Raw genomic sequence first — 17221 nt, 5'->3', positions numbered from 1 at the left:
TCAGTCTGGTCATGTCCGTTCTGGACTACTCCAGACGCCCCTGCCTCTACCTATGCTCCCCCTTTATCTACAATAAACTTTCTCTTAAGAAAGAGCAGTCATGTCCTTTACTTTCCTTTTTCATTTCTTTCTTTTTCTTTTTTTTTCTATTCACTACTGGGTTGCATTACTTAACTGATTTTATTATAAATGAATGGCCTGTCTTGGGGTTTACAAATCTCAAAGCGGGGAAGGTGACTATGGAGTGGCCCTTTCTCTCCCTAGTCCTAATGCCCCCTTGTCACCCTGCAGCTGTGGCCCACCTTCTTTGAGAAAAGTCTGGTGAAGAAAGCCTTTCAGAAAACCCTCACGGATCTGAAACTGGACTATCTGGACCTGTATCTAGTGCATTGGCCACAGGGATTCCAGGTCTGAGCTGCTCTTTGCCTCATCTCTACTTTCTGGGAGATGCTACAATGTAGCTACTGTGCCAAGACTGTGACTCTGGGGAGGGGTGAAGCAGGAGATCTTTTTTAAAAACTTAATTTTATCATGAGTGTTTATTATGAGTATATGGATGTTTTGTCTGCATGTATGAATGTGTACCACATGCATGCTGGGCGCCTATAGAGGTCAGAAGAGAGCTTGGGATCCCTGGGACCTGGAGTTATGGATGGTTGTGAACCACCACATGGGTGCTGGGGACCAAACTCAGGTCCCCTGCAAGAGTTAACAAATGCTCTTATCTTCTGAGCCATCTCTCCGGTCCCCAGAAGATCATGTACAGAGCAAAAAAAAAGACCCCATTGTAGCGTGAGGCTGAGACAGCAGGTGGTACTTGGTGAGCCTCATGCTTGGTTTTATGCAACTGTGTTTGAAAGAAACAGTAATTTCGGCCAGCTCAGATGAGCTCAAAATGACCAGTCACCTTCCTCTTGAATCCATGCCCAGGAGTGAGTGCCCTGGGTAGGACATCTTGGGATAATCTTGCATAAGTCCCTAGAAATCACAGTATGCCCAGGGAGTGACCTCCAAGTGTGGTGATATTAGCAGTTAGTCAAACCTGAAGAACTACTCTATAGTGTCTGGGGCTCTGCTCTCAAGAATTGGAGGGTTGTGAGTTCTCATTCTGTTGCCCTCAGGTATAGCTGTGGTGATGATAGTGGCCTAGTCTCCAATACTCAAGCCTTCTGAAGGTGGCAAAGGCAGAAGCTGGCTACTCACTTCCCCAGATAACCACACCCTTCTGATAGAACCTAGTGACCTTGACATTGAAATTCCTCCAACTTCATATTGGTTAATTTACGGGATGATAATAATGGCTTCTATAGTACACTAATGTATCTGGAGCCTATCCAGTATTGCCAGAAATAGAGGGCTCACATCCTATGGCGGACTGAGACAGAAATTTGATTGAGGATTACAGTTTTTATGTGAGCTCTCCAGAGTTTGACCAAATGTTGTGCAGGTATGGATATTTCTTGTTTTGTTTTTTCTTTCTTTCTTTCTTTCTTTCTTTTTTTTTTTCTTTTTCTTTTTTTGGTTTTTGTGTAGCTTTGCGCCTTTCCTGGAACTCACTTGGTAGCCCAAGCTGGCCTCGAACTCACAGAGATCTACCTGGCTCTGCCTCCCCAGTGCTGGGATTAAAGGCATGTGCCACCAACGCCTGGCAGCATGGGTATTTCTTAGTGCATCATTCTGAGACATCTCTTCACAGGACCAGGTATCTAAATGCAGATTCCAGTTGAGCCTTTTGTTTTTATTTACAGGCTGGGAGTGAGGTACTCCCCACAGACAATAATGGCAAACTTCTCATGAGTAAATCCACATTCCTGGATGCCTGGGAGGTAGGTTCTAACTTGTTTCAAGAGTGCTCAGGGTTAAAATCTCCTGTCAGAGCCCCTTGAAACTCCACCCTGAGGCTCGGATGCTCTGTATATAACTTCAGGATTATTATTCTCCAGTTCTCCCTCCCCACTTTAAAGTGATGTGTGTGGAAGCACTTGTGGAAGTCAGAGGACAGAAGTGGGTTGCTTTCCTTCTAAGATGTAGGTTCCAGAGATAGAGAGAGACTGTCAAGCTTGTAACCAAGGACCTTTACCAACCGAGACATTTCCCTGGTCCTTGTCTTGCTGCCAGTCAGAGGCTCTGATAGAAACCAACAGGACTGAATTCGAAAGAGAAATGAATATAAGGAGGGCAAGATGGATCATACAACCGACCCAAACCTGACCCAGGACACAGAAGAATATTCACAATATCTCACTACCCACTAGACTTTCTTGTCTCATCAATATTCAGCTGCCCTGCCTAGAAAAATCTGTCCACACCCATGCTTTGGTTTTCAATTCTGTACACTAAATCTCCAGAGGAGTTCAGAACATCTTAATGCCCATGTTGCATTCCAGAGAAATCCTCAGAAGCCAGAGTTTGGAAACTAGTCATGTATTTCTTGTAGAGCTTTCAGAGTTTTCCAAGTTGTAGGCAAAGATGAGACACCATGTGTCACCTGAACACACCCTGCTTGTCCCAGCCTCTAAGCCCTTGCTCCTCCTTCCCCCAATCTCTTCACGATTTTACCACCTTTCTTCATGTGCCGTTTCATTTTTGGCCCCAATTTAAACTCTCTTCCTAATGTCTCTCCTGGGATCAGATGATTTCTTCCTATCTTCCTCATCCTGATGCTATCTGAACTGCCAAATAAGCTGAGGTTCCCAGTACTGCGGTGATGGCTCAGTGACTGGATCCCGAGCTCTTGAACTGGGCTGGAAGAATCCCAAGCAGGAAGCTCAGTGTACATGTTTACATTCCTGAAGCAGATTATAAACAGGAACTTAGAATGAATGAATTATATATTCATTTTAAATGTATAGCTGCCAGTATCAGCTGGATAATTATTTTAGGAAAAGTTCAGAACAAGCTCATTGTATTTAGGTAATAAATAAACCTCATGTCCTTAGGTTGATGTAATTTGGGTTGGATAAAAGGCCACTGGGACAGATGTCAGGCCATCAAGTCCAGGCTGGGTACCTTGTCAGGGCCCATATATCGTCAAGGCATTTCTTACTGCACATTTATAATCACAGCTACGTTAGAGGCTTACAGAGATCCTATCTCAAAACTGAAAAGTGAAAAGGGGGTGGAATTAGAGATTTGAAGCTCAAGGGTAGATGGCCTGTCTAACACAGGAGAGGCCATGGTGTAGTTAGAGTTTTCCTGCCTGGCCCAAATCTCTCTTACCCGCCAGTCCCACAGTCGCTCAGACCCAACCAAGTAAACACACAGAAACTTATATTGCTTACAAACTGTATGGCCATGGCAGGCTTCTTGTTATCTACTTCTTCTATCTTAAAGTAACCCATTTCTGTTAGTCTGTACTTTGCCACATGGCTTGTGGCTTACCAGTGTCTTTACATGTTGCTTCTCATGGCCGCGGCTGGCAGTGTCTCTCCCCCAGCCTTCCTGTTCCCAGCCTTCTCCTCTTCCTTGTCCCGCCCACCCTATCCTTCCTGCCTGGCTACTGGCCAATCAGCACTTTATTTATTTTAACCAATCAGGGCAACACATTTGACATACAGAACATCCCACAGCACCATGGCTTCAGTTCCTTATACCACAAAATAAAAAAAAAATAAAAAAATAAAACAAAAGAGATCATAAAAATAATTCTTTTCCTCACATGTTAGGCCATTTCCTGGATAACTCATGTCACTCTGTTTGGGTCACTCTGGCATAAGAGCAGACAGCAAATAAGATCTTTACTTTTCCTTCTTGGTTACAGCTGTGCTGGGGATGGGTAGAACAGCTGGAACCGGCCATGGGGACACCACAGTCTAGACGGAAATCCTCTTTAGGGCTTCACTTGACCTTGCCATGAAGGAGCCATTCCTCCTATCCAAGGACTAAGCAAACCCAGCATCCCTGAATCCTCCTACAGCCATCAAACAGTCTTCCTTACTGTAACAGGGCATGGAGGAACTGGTGGACCAGGGGCTGGTGAAAGCCCTGGGCGTCTCTAACTTCAACCACGTGCAGATTGAAAGACTCCTGAGCAAGCCTGGGCTGAAACACAAGCCAGTGATGAATCAGGTAAATTCTCTTTGGTGAAGGGTCCGCTCTGTGACTGCTTCCACACTGGGAGGCAATTTCCGTACTATCTCCTGAGTCTCATCTCTGAGGTCTGTGTTCAGGATGCTCAGGGAGGTGGGAGGCAGATTTCTGGGTCCAGTTTGTAGCACATCTACCCATGAGTTGCATTTGGTCTTTGTCTTTCCTTATGTGGAAAAGTGCTTTTGACCACCCAGAAAGCAGGACTGCTCCTCTGATGATGGGGATGTTTTCTCTTGCAGATTGAGTGCCATCCATACCTCACCCAGGAGAAACTGATCCAGTTTTGTCACTCCAAGGGCATTGGCATCACAGCATACAGCCCGCTGGGCTCCCCAGACAGACCTTAGTAAGGCTTCAGAGTGGTAGCTCGTTTATTACTCTTAAAATTAGGATTCCATAATTGGCTAATACTACAAATTTTCAAGTCACATGGGAAAATGTATTGATGACAAAGTGTTTTTTAAATGGTAGTATGTCAGGTCCCCCAAAACACCCCATTTCTGCCATCCAGTTCTGGGGTGGTCTCAAATTACTAAGCATTAGACGTACGTATGAACCCAGGGGAAAGACACAAACATTTCAGGTCATGCCTCCTGCCTTGCAGAGGGAAAAGGTTGCAATGTTCAGCTTTGGCACTGACTTGGAACTGATGCTCACTGGCAGATAGCCATGGTGGTCTTCACTCCAGCCATCTTTCTTCCTCTAGTGCCAAGCCAGATGACCCGGTAGTACTGGAGATTCCCAAGATCAAGGAGATTGCTGCCAAGCACAAGAAAACAACAGCTCAGGTAAATCAGAGCCTTTTTTCCTTTTCCCCGGCAATCCATTCATGTAGTCATGTACTTAACTGTGTTGCTTGCTTTTAATCCCTTGGAGAGGGACAAGTGGGAATTGTAAGCCCATCGGAAGTTTCAGAAAACAAAACCAGTATCTTTGAAGCAAGGACTGCCTCTGTCCATCAACTTCCTGCCAAGCCCTTGAGTTTGCGGCTCAGGTGCCAGTTGTATAGGGTCTCAGCCTTATGACCACAGGCTATCCTCCTCATTCCTTTTTTTTTTTTTTTTTTTTTAAGCTGAGGATCGAACCCAGGGCCTTGTGCTTGCTAGGCAAGTGCTCTACCACTGAGCTAAATCCCCAATCCCCTATCCTCCTCATTCCTAACTAGGAAAATCATAATGTTGTTTCCTGGATCAAGGGACATAGGGAGGGAACCGGAAAATGTCCCTAGTAGTGAAGTGACTTGTTAACATTAATTGTTGTCATTTCACCAGAAGGAGGAGTTCTTGTGGATAAATGGACACATGCCTTCTCTTCCTCATGCACAGGTTCTAATTCGGTTCCATATCCAAAGGAATGTGGTGGTGATTCCCAAGTCTGTGACACCCTCGCGCATACGTGAGAACTTTCAGGTAAGATGTGGTTGATTAGCTGATATTTTTCAGTGGGACAGATGATGGGAGAGAAGGAGGGCCCCTGTCCTTCACCGTCTCATCCCATTCCTTCATTGCCAGTGTGTCTTCCCTTGTTCCAAGCACTTTATCAACTCGTAGGCCACAGAGCTGACCTCAACAGGGCTGCATGGTCACTAGTGGGTCATAGAAGGACTGGGGCAGGTACCAGCAAAGCCATGTCAGGACTGATCACAGCTGTGCCTTACACCACTGAGCAGACCACTGCAAACCACCGAGCTCCTAGATCACGGGCCGATCATCGTCCTAGCCAACTGTGCGCTGTCTTTGTCCTCTCACCCGCGTCTTGTAGACAGCTGTGCTGGATTGAAAAACTGTCCTTCTAAAGTGACCTTCAGGAATCATAGTCATTGTGCGCACTTAGCACACCGACCAGCCAAATCTCTTCCTGCTCAGAACGCTAAATTCTATAATTTAATCTCAATTTAGAGAATAATGTATTTGCCATGGACATATTAGGGGAAATGCCTAGAACCTCACATCTCACCAACACTTTCCTGGCTAAGGATGTTTTTGGAACTTTCTAGGTCTTTGATTTCCAGTTGAGTGATGAGGAGATGGCCACTATTCTCAGCTTCAACAAAAACTGGAGGGCCTGTGGTGTGTTTGCGTAAGTGGCACCTGGTTAAGTAGGAGGCTGAGCAGGCCTTTACCTAAAGGTTGTAAAGGGTTAGTGGGAAGGAACCAAAGGCATGAGGGATTGGGGGATGACTTTTGTCTTCAAATACTATTTCGAGGCTCTTCTGAAAAATTAACGTCTGAGTCCAGGGGAATCACCAGGAGTAGAGACGTTGTTATTTGATGCTCATTTTCTGAATCTTACACACAGAGCTAGGATTTTAAAGGAAGGAGTTGTCACTATTATGTGGGAGTCAAAAGTTCTTATTCCTCCCTCATTCACTCAGTAACTTACTTCATTGTGCTATGGCCAGGAATGGTCTAGATTATGCATTGAGAGACTATTATAATAACCCATGGGAGAGGTGATAGTCATTGGACCTGGACCATGGTGTCAGGGAAGAAATGAGGAAGATCAAAATCTAGATAAATGGGAACACATAGTCAATTAAATTTGTCAAAAGCATTTAACAGCTCAATATGTTTTTATTTCTTTGTTTTGTTTTTGCTCAAGTCCAGAATTATCATTTTAGGAAAGTTGAGGTTTTGAGATGTGTTTACTATGCCAGTGGGTATTAACTGGGAGGATTGTGGAGCTAGTGGATTTGGTGGACTTGGAAGTGAACCTAACTGGGTCCTAATACCACGTGATACCTAGAGATGAGGCTGGGGTAGTCTGGGTAATGTCACAAAGTCGCTTTCTTATCTACAAAGTGAGATAACAGTATTGATTACAACAAACATTCACTGAATACTAGTTTAGACAGAGCAGACACTTTAAGCTCTTTGATAATATTTATATCTTATTTAATATTAATGAACCATCTGTCAATTTCAATAGGACTTCCCCCTTTGTGAGAATTTGAGACAATAGTTCTGAGGCCCTCAGCTGTGTATCATCTTGCTTATGATCCCTCATTATGACAATCTACTGGTGACCATGTCATTAATTGTTAGCAGACCCTCCTTCCTTAATACTCTTCTAATACTTTAAGGGGACGGTCATGTTGTATGCCCTCCCCACGTGTCCTGTGTCAAGTTGGGGAGGAGACTGAAGAGCACAGAGATAGCTGACTATACCATATGAGAATGCCTCCTATCACATCTTTGCTTCTGTGGACTATTTCCTTCTCCATCTTTGTTGTTGCAGTGCAATTAATGAAAAGGACTATCCTTTCCACGAAGAATACTGAAGCTGATTCACTTGATGAGATTGCCTAGTGGATTCCATCTTCATTGTGTGACAGTGACTCCTGAGTCCTATTTTAGCCAAGTGTGTCCAACATCAACCTTGATGTAGGTCCTGATCACGCAATGCTGAATTTAAATCCTTATGCTCAACCAGGAGCAGACTGTCACAGGGAAATGTGACTCAGAGAAACAAAGGACAATAGTTTCCACTAGGAAGATCTGACCAAATCTTTGTTAAACACCGGGGACTCTGGTAACACTGAATATTTAAAATAAATAAATAAATAAAGGGTAATATTATTAAGTCTTGTGGTGTGCCGTCTATTGCTATGATAACCACCATGACCAAAAGCAACTTGTAAAGGAAAGGGTTCATTTGTCTGACATAATCCAGGCACAGTCTATTATATATGGAAGTCATGGCAGAAACAGAAGCAGGAAGTGGGAGGCAGGAACTGAAGCACAGACCATGGAGGAGCGCTGCTCACTGGCTTGCTCCATGGTTTATTCAGCTTGCTTTCTTATAAACCCAGCACCACCTGCCCGTGGATGAGGCCTGGGCCCTCCTATACCAATCAATCATTAACCAAGAAAATGCCCTACACTACAGATATGTGCACAGACCATCTGATTGAGGTTCCCTCTTCCTAGGTGAGTCCCCTTTGTGTCTAGTTGACAAAACTCACCAGCAGCCACCGAAGTGTCCAACACAGTTTGAAGTGCTTTTAATGAGTAAACTCGCTGCATCCAAAAATCTCACAATTCCCATTTTACAGAAGAGGAAATCAAGGCATCAGGGAGCCAAGAACTTGATGAAGGCCCCAGGTAGTAGGTGCCTAAATCAACTTTCAAGGAAAGGTGTTTTCAGGGAGCTCTCAAGGCAATTTGATGCCCTCCTCTTCCCAATCCTTCTCCTGGCTCCTCCCCTCCACTCTTCCCTGTGACTTTCTCAATTCTTTGTCTTGTGGTTTTCTCACTCTGTCTGTAATATGCCATCATGCCTGAGTTGCAGGTGCTGGCACCTAGCCTGGGAAATCCACAAAGGTGTTTCTGTTCATTGAGAGAAAGAGTGGCATCCTTGGTGTCTTACAAGCCTAACACAGCTCACATCTTGTACCATTTGGTTTGAGTGCTTTAAAGAGAAAAGGAAGGAAGGAAGGAAGGAAGGGAGGGAGGGAGGGAGGGAGGGAGGGAGGGAGGCCACTAAGAACTAAGTGGTGACCAGTATGAACAAAAGTTCCTGGAAAGAGTCACATATTCAGCTGAATCTTCTGCAAAGCTGATTAAGCGATTTGAATCCCCATGATGTTGAAAGATCAGAATGTTAAAAGTCTAGAGTCAAATTATCTTGAGCCACCGTTAGTAGCCTTAATAGCCTTTAGTTACCTATCTCTGTTTGTGACCAGGATATTCAAGACAAGCAGCAGACATTGGGGGTGAGAGGGCCCACGTGATGTTTTTACAAAAACACAAGTACAGGACAGACGACAGACAGAATTGTGGCTTTCTAGGACGGGGCAGAACTCCAGCAGTGCTGGAGAGCTAGATGGGCCAGACTTGAGTGAACCCAATAGAGCATCATGGGAAACACTCAGAACAATCTCAGCCTGCCAGCTCTCACATCCCACTAACAGCAGAATGGGCACTTCCTACTGTTTGGTGTGGAGAAGCCTACCTGCTTCTATGGTACACATTCATTTCATATATTAACGACAAAATGGTAATTCCAAGTGGTAAAGATTGATCTCAGAAAAATAATCCTTTCCACATCCTTGCCTCCCTGCAAACAGTCAAACCAGCAGATATTTCACTACAAAGCTCATAGCAAGTTTGCAACAGACACTGACAGAGCCGAGACTCACTCCTTCCTGCTCCACTTCCTGTGCTGCTGTGTGCAATGTGTCTGTCCTAGACTGTAAGACACTAAGCCATTCATTTGGAGTGGATGTGCATGGATAGGCGTGTCCATGCATGAGAAAGTGACTAGTAAACCAGTTTCCATGGTAGCCCTAATGTCAACAACTTTGCCTTATCCAAAGACCTCAGGTTATCATGCTAAACTCGCCCTACCTGTGGAAAGTGGTAGAATGTAGTTCTGGTACATTCTCCTTTACTTCATGCATTCTCCAAGAAAGAAGGCTCATGTGAAAAGAGGAGAACTCATAGATAGCTTCTCTGTGTGTAACTAGCTATTGCCCAGTCCAAATCCAGAGACCCCTGCAAGAGAAAATCTCAAGTAACAGCAAATATCTCACAAGTGGCTTAAAGTGGGTTTTCCTTAGTTCCCCTAATAACTAGCTTTCCTGTGTTCCTCGGCTGTCAGGTAATAAAGGATGGCTTTAGTTTTAAAATTATTATTTTCATGAAGTGCCATCTTTCTTTTCATATCCCACTCTGACATGCCATGACCTACTATCATTTTAATTCAGTTGTGCTATGTGGAGGTTTTGAGGGGTGTCCCCTGCCCCGTGGGACCCTTTACTTAGTCAGTGGGTGGCATCCAGCAATTGAGAATACAGATTCTCTGTGGAGTTCCTGACACCAACCTAGAGGGAACAAGGAGACAGGAGAGCACATGGGTTCCCAGCAATCTGGTGCCTCTTAAGTGAGTAATTGCCTGTCTGGGGACTTTACTGGAGTTTTGTGCCTTGGAGAGACAGCTTACATGTGAAGCTGGGGTGTCATGGGAGCCTGCAGAGAGAAGCTGGAGGTTGGCTTCAGTCTGTCTTTAGGGTTCGCTGCTGACCTCCAGCAGCCAAGGGGCTGGCCTTGAATTCACAAAGATCCGCCTGCCTCTGCCTCCCGAGTGCTGGGATTACAGGCGTGCGCCACCACCGCCCGGCTATGAAACAGCTTTCTATTCCTGCTGTACAACCACAGTATTCTGCTTCACTCTGGCAGCTGACTCAGGAATCCACGGATGGAAAAATCTGGAACCATGAGCCAAAATATGTGTTTTATACTTTATTTTATTATTTATTTATTGAGTTATGGTCTTGGTGCAGGGGTTTTGGTGAATGACAAGCCCCATCTTACCCAAATGAGGATGACCCAGAGTTCTAAGTCACCTGATCCTCACAGCATCAAGGTTCCATTTGTAACAGTGACTCCACGTTTGTTGTTGTAGGGCAATGAGAGTGAAGATGGGGATGTCCTGGGAGTGAACCAAGTGGAGGGAGGCTTTACCGGAGACTGGAGTGACGACTCAGCAGTGAAGAACACCAGCTGCTCTTCCAGAGGACCTTGGCTTGATTCCCTGCACTCACATGGCAGCTGTAATAACCATCTGTAACTCTTCTCCTGGTGATCCATACCCTTTTCTGTCCCCCTCTGGCACTGCACACACATAGTCAAGCAGACATACATGTGGGCAAACATTCACACACAGAAAACAAATAAATCTCTTTAAAATTCTGAAAGAATCATTACAGAACATTGAGAAATCAAGGAAAACTAAAAATTAAGGAAAACTAAAACTCCTGAGAGAAGAAGGGTTTCCAATGGAAAAAAGGACATGGATATCATTTATCCAGGGTTTTTATAGGGCAATGTATAGAAACAGATGTGAGGCACAATTGTCCTTTCATGTATCATTTCTTCTTCTGCAACTAATTTCGACAGACTTCCATGTAAGGAAGCTGATCTCAAAAAAGAGAGCAGAAACTGCACAGATCCTCAGGTAATCTCTACTGGGATTGGTTGATTCTCTGGGAAGCTGCACAGATCCTCTCTGGACTCCCATGGGCAAAGCCAATGGAGGGTCTGTGTGCTGAATGCATGACATCCTTATCCAACCAGGGAGATGATTATGCAATGTTCATGTGCTGCTAGCCATGTTAGGGTTGAAGCCTCCCTCCCACAACGCCTCTCCCCATTCATCTCTGACTCTATCTTTAACCTTGTGTGTTGGCTGTTAATCACTTGGCTGGTGTTACTACACTTTGACCTTGCAGGCTCCTTGGGTGCCATCAATTATACTGAGCTCTCTTGATTATCACATTTCCATGATTAACTTCTAGGTTTACCGTTGCAGAGTGTTATCTACATCTCAGCCACCAAGGTGTAGCTGTGGTCTTCACAGTTCCCTCATATTTAGCTCCTTGTCTCCTGGATGGATATTTCTTGACAGTAGCCAACTTTACTTACAATTAACTAGGCTACAAGTAGTTTCATTAGAAACAAAGATATATGAAGGGGTAATAGTTGCTATGGAATATCATTCTGTATGCTATGAATGTGTGTTGCTCTGATTGGTTGATAAGTAAAATGCTGATTGGCCAGTAGCTTAGCAGGAAGTATAGGCAGGACAAGCAGACAAGGAGAATTCTGGGAAGAGGAAGGCTGAGTCAGGAGTCACCAGCCAGACACAGAGGAAGCAAGATAACAAGGCAGAACTGAGAAAAGGTACTAAGCCACATGGCTAATCAAAAATAAGAATTATGGGTTAATTTCAGTGTAAGAGCTAGTCAGTAATAAGCCTGAGCTAATGCCCATACAGTTTATAATTAATATAAGCCTTTGTATGTTTATTGGGGTCTCAGCAGCTACAGGCCAGGCAAGACACAGTATAAAACTTCCAGCTATAAATAGTGTCTTCTAAAAATAGAATGTTAATAGTTTAAATGATAATATATCTATCTCTATCTAGCTATCTCTCTACTAATATCTATGGTATCTCCCAATAGAGAAACTTCTTTACTGTCTGTTTCCACATGATCTTTTTTTTCTTTGATAAGTTGAAATGGGAATGTTAAAAGGGATAAAATGAGACCACAACTCTCATTTCATTCTTTATCTGAATTCTTTATTTTCAACGTAGCATGTATTTCTAACAAAGTAAAGCTAATTATTTATACATATTTACCTGAAAGTCAGAAAGACAAATTTCTTAAAAATACAAGCCAAGATGAGATTTATGAGGCTAGCATTGCTAGGTATTAGAAAATATCTAAGCAAAAGCAAAGTTCTTATTGAACCTTCTGGATTTTTTCTTTAAAGCCACCATGGCTTTTTTTTTTTTTTTTTTAAACGGTAACTCCCTCCCATCAAAAAGTGGTGTCTCTCTGCACTTCAGCTCTCCTTTTGGCCTGGTGATTTGTTTTGGCCAAGATAATGTAACAGCAAACATATACCACCAGCAGAGTCACTGGGAAGCTACCCCTGGTGACCCTGTGAACAAGCTTAGTCAAGGTGAGTGGAGACCTCTTCAGAAGAGGGGTTCCAGCCTCCCCTCTCATCCCACTCCACCCAAAGATGATAGCAAGACCAGATGCCACCAACTTGAGCAGAGACAGACAGACCAGCCAGTTTCATCCCCACAAAGTCATCAGCAAATAAGTAACTCCAAGTTCCTGACAAAGGTCTTTACTCTGACTCAGTTTTCCTGGTTCCAGAACAAATCTTTAAAAAAAAAAAAAAAATGTATTTATTATGTATACAGCATGTATGACTGCAGGCCAGAAGAGGGCACCAGATCTCATTACAGATGGTTGGGAGCCACCATGTGGTTGCTGGGAATCAAACTCAGGACCTTTGGAAGAGCAGCCAGTGCTCTTAACCTCTGAGCCATCTCTCCAGCCCCAGAACAAATCTTGTCTTTACTCTGTATACCACAAAGGACTTCTGAGTTCTGATTACTTGCCCCATCATGTCACACTCACTATGCAGGCACTACTCAGGAGACTTTGCACTGCAGTCTGGTGGCCACTTGATTATGAGATATTTGTATATGATTAATGTTGAGGTAATCATTTAACAAAGGATTAAAGATGTGTGTTAAGGTTTCCCAGCTGTAGCTATAAAATATTGTGCCTTTTAGCACCCGTGAATGGCATGATCATACAGTCAAGAGGTTAAAATCTATGTTGAGATTCAACAAAAATCAACTGACAAATGAACCAGAATATGTGAAAGGCTAGAAAACAAAAGAAAGAAGAGAGAGACATTTTATGCAGTGCTGTATCTACTGGTAAGATGACCATCTTTCGGAAAATCATCTCCCACCCATGCTCATCTAGGCAAACACAGTGGGTCAAAAATTAAGAAAATGGGGCTAGAGAGATGACTCAGCGGTTAAGAACATTGACTGTACTTCCAGAGGTCCTGAGTTCAATTCCCAGCAACCACATGGTGGCTCACAGCCATCTATAGTGGGATCTGATGCCCTTTTCTAGTGCATAGGTGTACATTCAGATAGAGAACTTATATACATAAATTAAATATGTTATCATTTTTACTATTTTCTACATAGAAAATATTTTTGTTTGTGTTTGTGGTTTTGTTTGTTTGGAGCTGAGTATTGAACCCAGGGCCTTGAGCTAAATCCCCAACCCGAGAAAATATTTTTCAAATAACTCTGGACTTTAGAATTATAACCTGGTTTTACAAAAAAAAAAAAAAAAAAAAAAAAAAAAAAAAACCAAGGGTTGGGGATTTAGCTCAGTGGTAGAGCACTTGCCTAGCAAGCGTAAGGCCCTGGGTTCGGTCCTCAGCTTCGGTTAAAAAAAAAAACAAAAAATATTTAAGTGGAAAATGCTGAAGGACCACTGAACTTGATATTGTGTTTACATATTTATATCTGTATAAAATAATGATTATAAATATTTGTTTAAAAGGGTGAAGTACAAAAAACAAGAAGTTGTAGATTTTCAACACTGTACACAAACTCCTTTGTTACAAATAAATATTTATGCTTCTAAAAAATAATAATTTATCTAAAAAAAACAAATAAATAAATCTAAACAAAACAAAACAAACAGAATGTGAGAGTAGAATGGGAACCAATAGGGAAGAAAGACATTCTGCAAGAGAGTGTGAAAACAAGAGAAGGTGACAAAGAGGTGAACTCATCAAATACATTATATACACCTGTGGAATTAGTTAAAAAAAAATAAGAAACTGGAGATGTCTCAACAGTTAATAGCTGTGGATGGTTTTCTGGAGAAGTTGGGTTTGGTTCCTAGCACCCACATGGTGGTTCACATGTTCACCAACTCTTTGTAATTCCAGTTCCAGGGGATCTGACTCCATCTCTGGCCTCCTTCCGCACCAGGCACAGACATACATGCAGGCAAAATGCCCACACACATAAAATAAATTAATAGAGAAACAAAATAAAATAGGAATAAATAGAAATACCTCACTGTGTGTCAACCCAAAACACTGTTCACCATAAGAAGGCCTATGTCCTTACCATGGGTTACTGGCTACAAATGTTATCGAAAACTCCAATCAAGTCTTGTCCACCCCTAAACTGAATCTGGAATTACAACCTTTAAAACTAAGACACTATTGTTCCCATCTCCCCTGGACCTCATTTCACACAGTAAAACTGGCAAAAGAGACCCCCCCCAAAAAAGAGACCCTCCTCATACATGCACTTTTTTCTTTCCCCAATGACTGAGTTCCTGTCTATATTAAAAAAGTCTAGGTTTCCTAAGTCAGCTATGCTGAATTTGCTGACTCATGGTGAACCAACAGAAAACTTGTAAGGCTTCATTCACATGAGCCCACAAACCCGGAAGAAATGCCTACGCCTTTCCAGAGGGAAATGGACAAGTGAGCTGTGGTGTATGCAGATACCGGAATAAGAATTCTAAGAAAGCAGAACGGCGCAAGAGGAGGACATGGTTGAGTTGTGGATGCCATTCCAGAAAGACTTTTTGATTCCAGCTGTGGGGAACTCTGGGGAAAAAAAATTACAAAGACAGGAAATGGAGGAGGTAGGGTTCGTGTCTAAACTCCCAGACAGAAGGTGGAGGCAGGAGGGGCAGAGGACCAAGGCCAACTTTGGCTGCATAGTGAATTCCAAGAATGTCTTGGCTACAGCTTGAAATGTAAAAAAAAAAAAAAAGGCTGGACAGGTGAGAGCCTGGGAATGTAGCTCAGTTAGTAGAGTGTTTTACCAAGTGTTGTCAGGGAATCTGGTATTACCATTTGGATTCTTAGACTTATTAATAAAGTTATTTTTCAAAAAGATTGACTCAAAAGAAAACTCAAGAACAATTTTATTAGAGTCAGAGAGAAAAACATCAGGGCAGGGAAGTTGTAAGTATTGGCAGCTGCTGGAAGGAGGGAGATGAGGAGGAAGGGAGAAAGCCATGCCTTTTAAACTGGCCCTTTGGCTTATCAAGCACCTGTAGGAAGTGGTGGGGGGGGGGGGGGGGGGCTTTCAGGGGCAAGGGTCTTCAGGGAAACACTGAGAAAGTTCAGAGCTTCAGAACATTCAGAAAGTTCAGAGTTCATGCTTAGGCTTTGAAGAAATATCTGAAAAAGGGATAAAGAAAAGGAAAAGAAAAAGTAAAAACATGCTTAGTGCCAGGACATGGATGTGGTTTCAGAGGGAACCTGATTCCAAGTTCTTGTGATGCAAGACAAAGAACTCCACCAGGGACACATAATTAGAAACAGAAATAAAGACACTCTGTTAAGAAAGAATAGCCCTTCCAAACACTGGAGTAGGATAGTGAGCAAAGAGGAAAAAATTGGCCACAGGGTGTATATCCCTTTAAAAGAACGTTGGCATTGTACCCACCTCTCCCAATTGTTTACCATGGGCTTTCCTCTGAGTGTTCTGTTCAATACAAGGAAGGACTTCCAGGCTTTCTCTGCAGATTGGCTTCTTTTGTACATTAATCCTGATGCTTCAGTTCCAAGTCCTGCTCTTCCATATGCACAAAGCCCTGGATTTGATCCCCAGCACTGCCTAAACTTAGTGTGATGGCACATACCTTTAACCCCAGTACCCCAGGGGTGGAGGTAGGAGGATCAGGAGTTCAAGGTTATCCTCAACTATATAGTAAGCTTGAGGTTGGACTGGGTGAATGAGACTCCCAGTAGGAAACAGAATGGTTGTTGTCAAGGATCAACTGGAGAGAGGAACAGATGAGTAAGGGAGCAGAGGGAGTTCTCGACAGTGAGACTGTGAGGGTGGACATACATGATTAGACAATTGTCGGTGCTCATAGGATAGACACATAGAGAGTGATCGCTAATGCCAACAGTGGACTTTTATTTGACAATACTGAATACTTTCTGTAAACTCTAAACAGCCTTTCAGAACAAAGTCTCTCTCTTACACCCACTACCACCACCACCACCACCACCACCACCACCACCTCTCATTGTAAGAAATGCATGAGAAGCCTGGCCAAGTGTTCTTGTAATAGCATAGGCCTGTAATTTCAGGGCTTGTAAGGCCAAGTGGGGAAGATAGACTGAGGTCAGGAATTACACATCAATTCAGGCAATGTATTGGGATTTTTGACTCAAGAAAATAATGAGAGGAGAATGGAGGGGCTGTGCCATCTAGGAATGGCCAAGGCTTACAGTCCACATTTCTACAAAGCCCAATGGGTACAGAGTCTCAGGTCCAGGGGAGTCTTAGGAATCAGCAAAAATTATATAAATTTTAATTTATTTTAAACTCAGGGGAAAAACCTGAACATAAATGCTAATGGTAGGTGCACAACAAACCAGTTTTTCCATTAATACACTCTTAAAATATACCTAATTTTTCAAATGCAGGAGAGAGGACATGTTGTCACATTTGGGGTTACCGTAACAGAATATCTGAGATATTTTTTTTTTTTTAAATGAAAGGCTTTATTTTGTCTCATTATCTTGGAAGTTTCTATCCATGGTCAACTGGCCCATCATTTCAACTTTGTGGACAAAGCAGATCACTATAAGAACAGGGGATAGATGAAGTTCCTCACCTCATGGAGGTCAGGAAGCAAATGAGAAGAAAAAAGACCAGAGGCCCATTGTGGTGGTTTGAAAGAAAATGGTCCTGAGAGGCCTATAGGGAATGGCCCTATTATGAAGTATGGCCTTGTTGGAGTAGGTGTGGCTTG

At 43.1% G+C, this 17221-nt stretch overlaps 2 protein-coding genes across 2 annotated transcripts in view; both read left to right on the top strand.

Moving 5' to 3' along the window:
- LOC118580013 overlaps positions 1 to 3859 on the top strand; it is a 29798-nt gene extending 25939 nt beyond the window's left edge. The window contains exons 8-10 of the mRNA XM_036181851.1: positions 292 to 408; positions 1749 to 1826; positions 3761 to 3859. Coding sequence (XP_036037744.1) covers positions 292 to 408; positions 1749 to 1826; positions 3761 to 3856 — 291 coding nt within the window. The 3' untranslated portion in view covers positions 3857 to 3859. The remainder of the gene's footprint in view (positions 1 to 291; positions 409 to 1748; positions 1827 to 3760) is intronic.
- Positions 3860 to 3863: 4 nt separating this feature from the next.
- LOC118580411 (aldo-keto reductase family 1 member B7-like) lies at positions 3864 to 7567 on the top strand. Its single transcript, XM_036182106.1, has 6 exons — positions 3864 to 4068; positions 4329 to 4435; positions 4796 to 4877; positions 5415 to 5498; positions 6086 to 6168; positions 7327 to 7567. Exons 1-6 carry the CDS (start codon positions 3949 to 3951, stop codon positions 7367 to 7369), a joined length of 519 nt encoding a protein of 172 aa, XP_036037999.1. The 5' UTR covers positions 3864 to 3948; the 3' UTR covers positions 7370 to 7567.
- The last annotated feature ends 9654 nt before the right edge of the window (positions 7568 to 17221 follow it).

Source organism: Onychomys torridus, chromosome 3, assembly GCF_903995425.1.
Source record: "Onychomys torridus chromosome 3, mOncTor1.1, whole genome shotgun sequence".
NCBI classification, from domain to species: Eukaryota; Metazoa; Chordata; class Mammalia; order Rodentia; family Cricetidae; genus Onychomys; species Onychomys torridus.
Note: the sequence above shows the minus strand (reverse complement) of the source record. Positions and strands in the feature narration are given on the sequence as shown.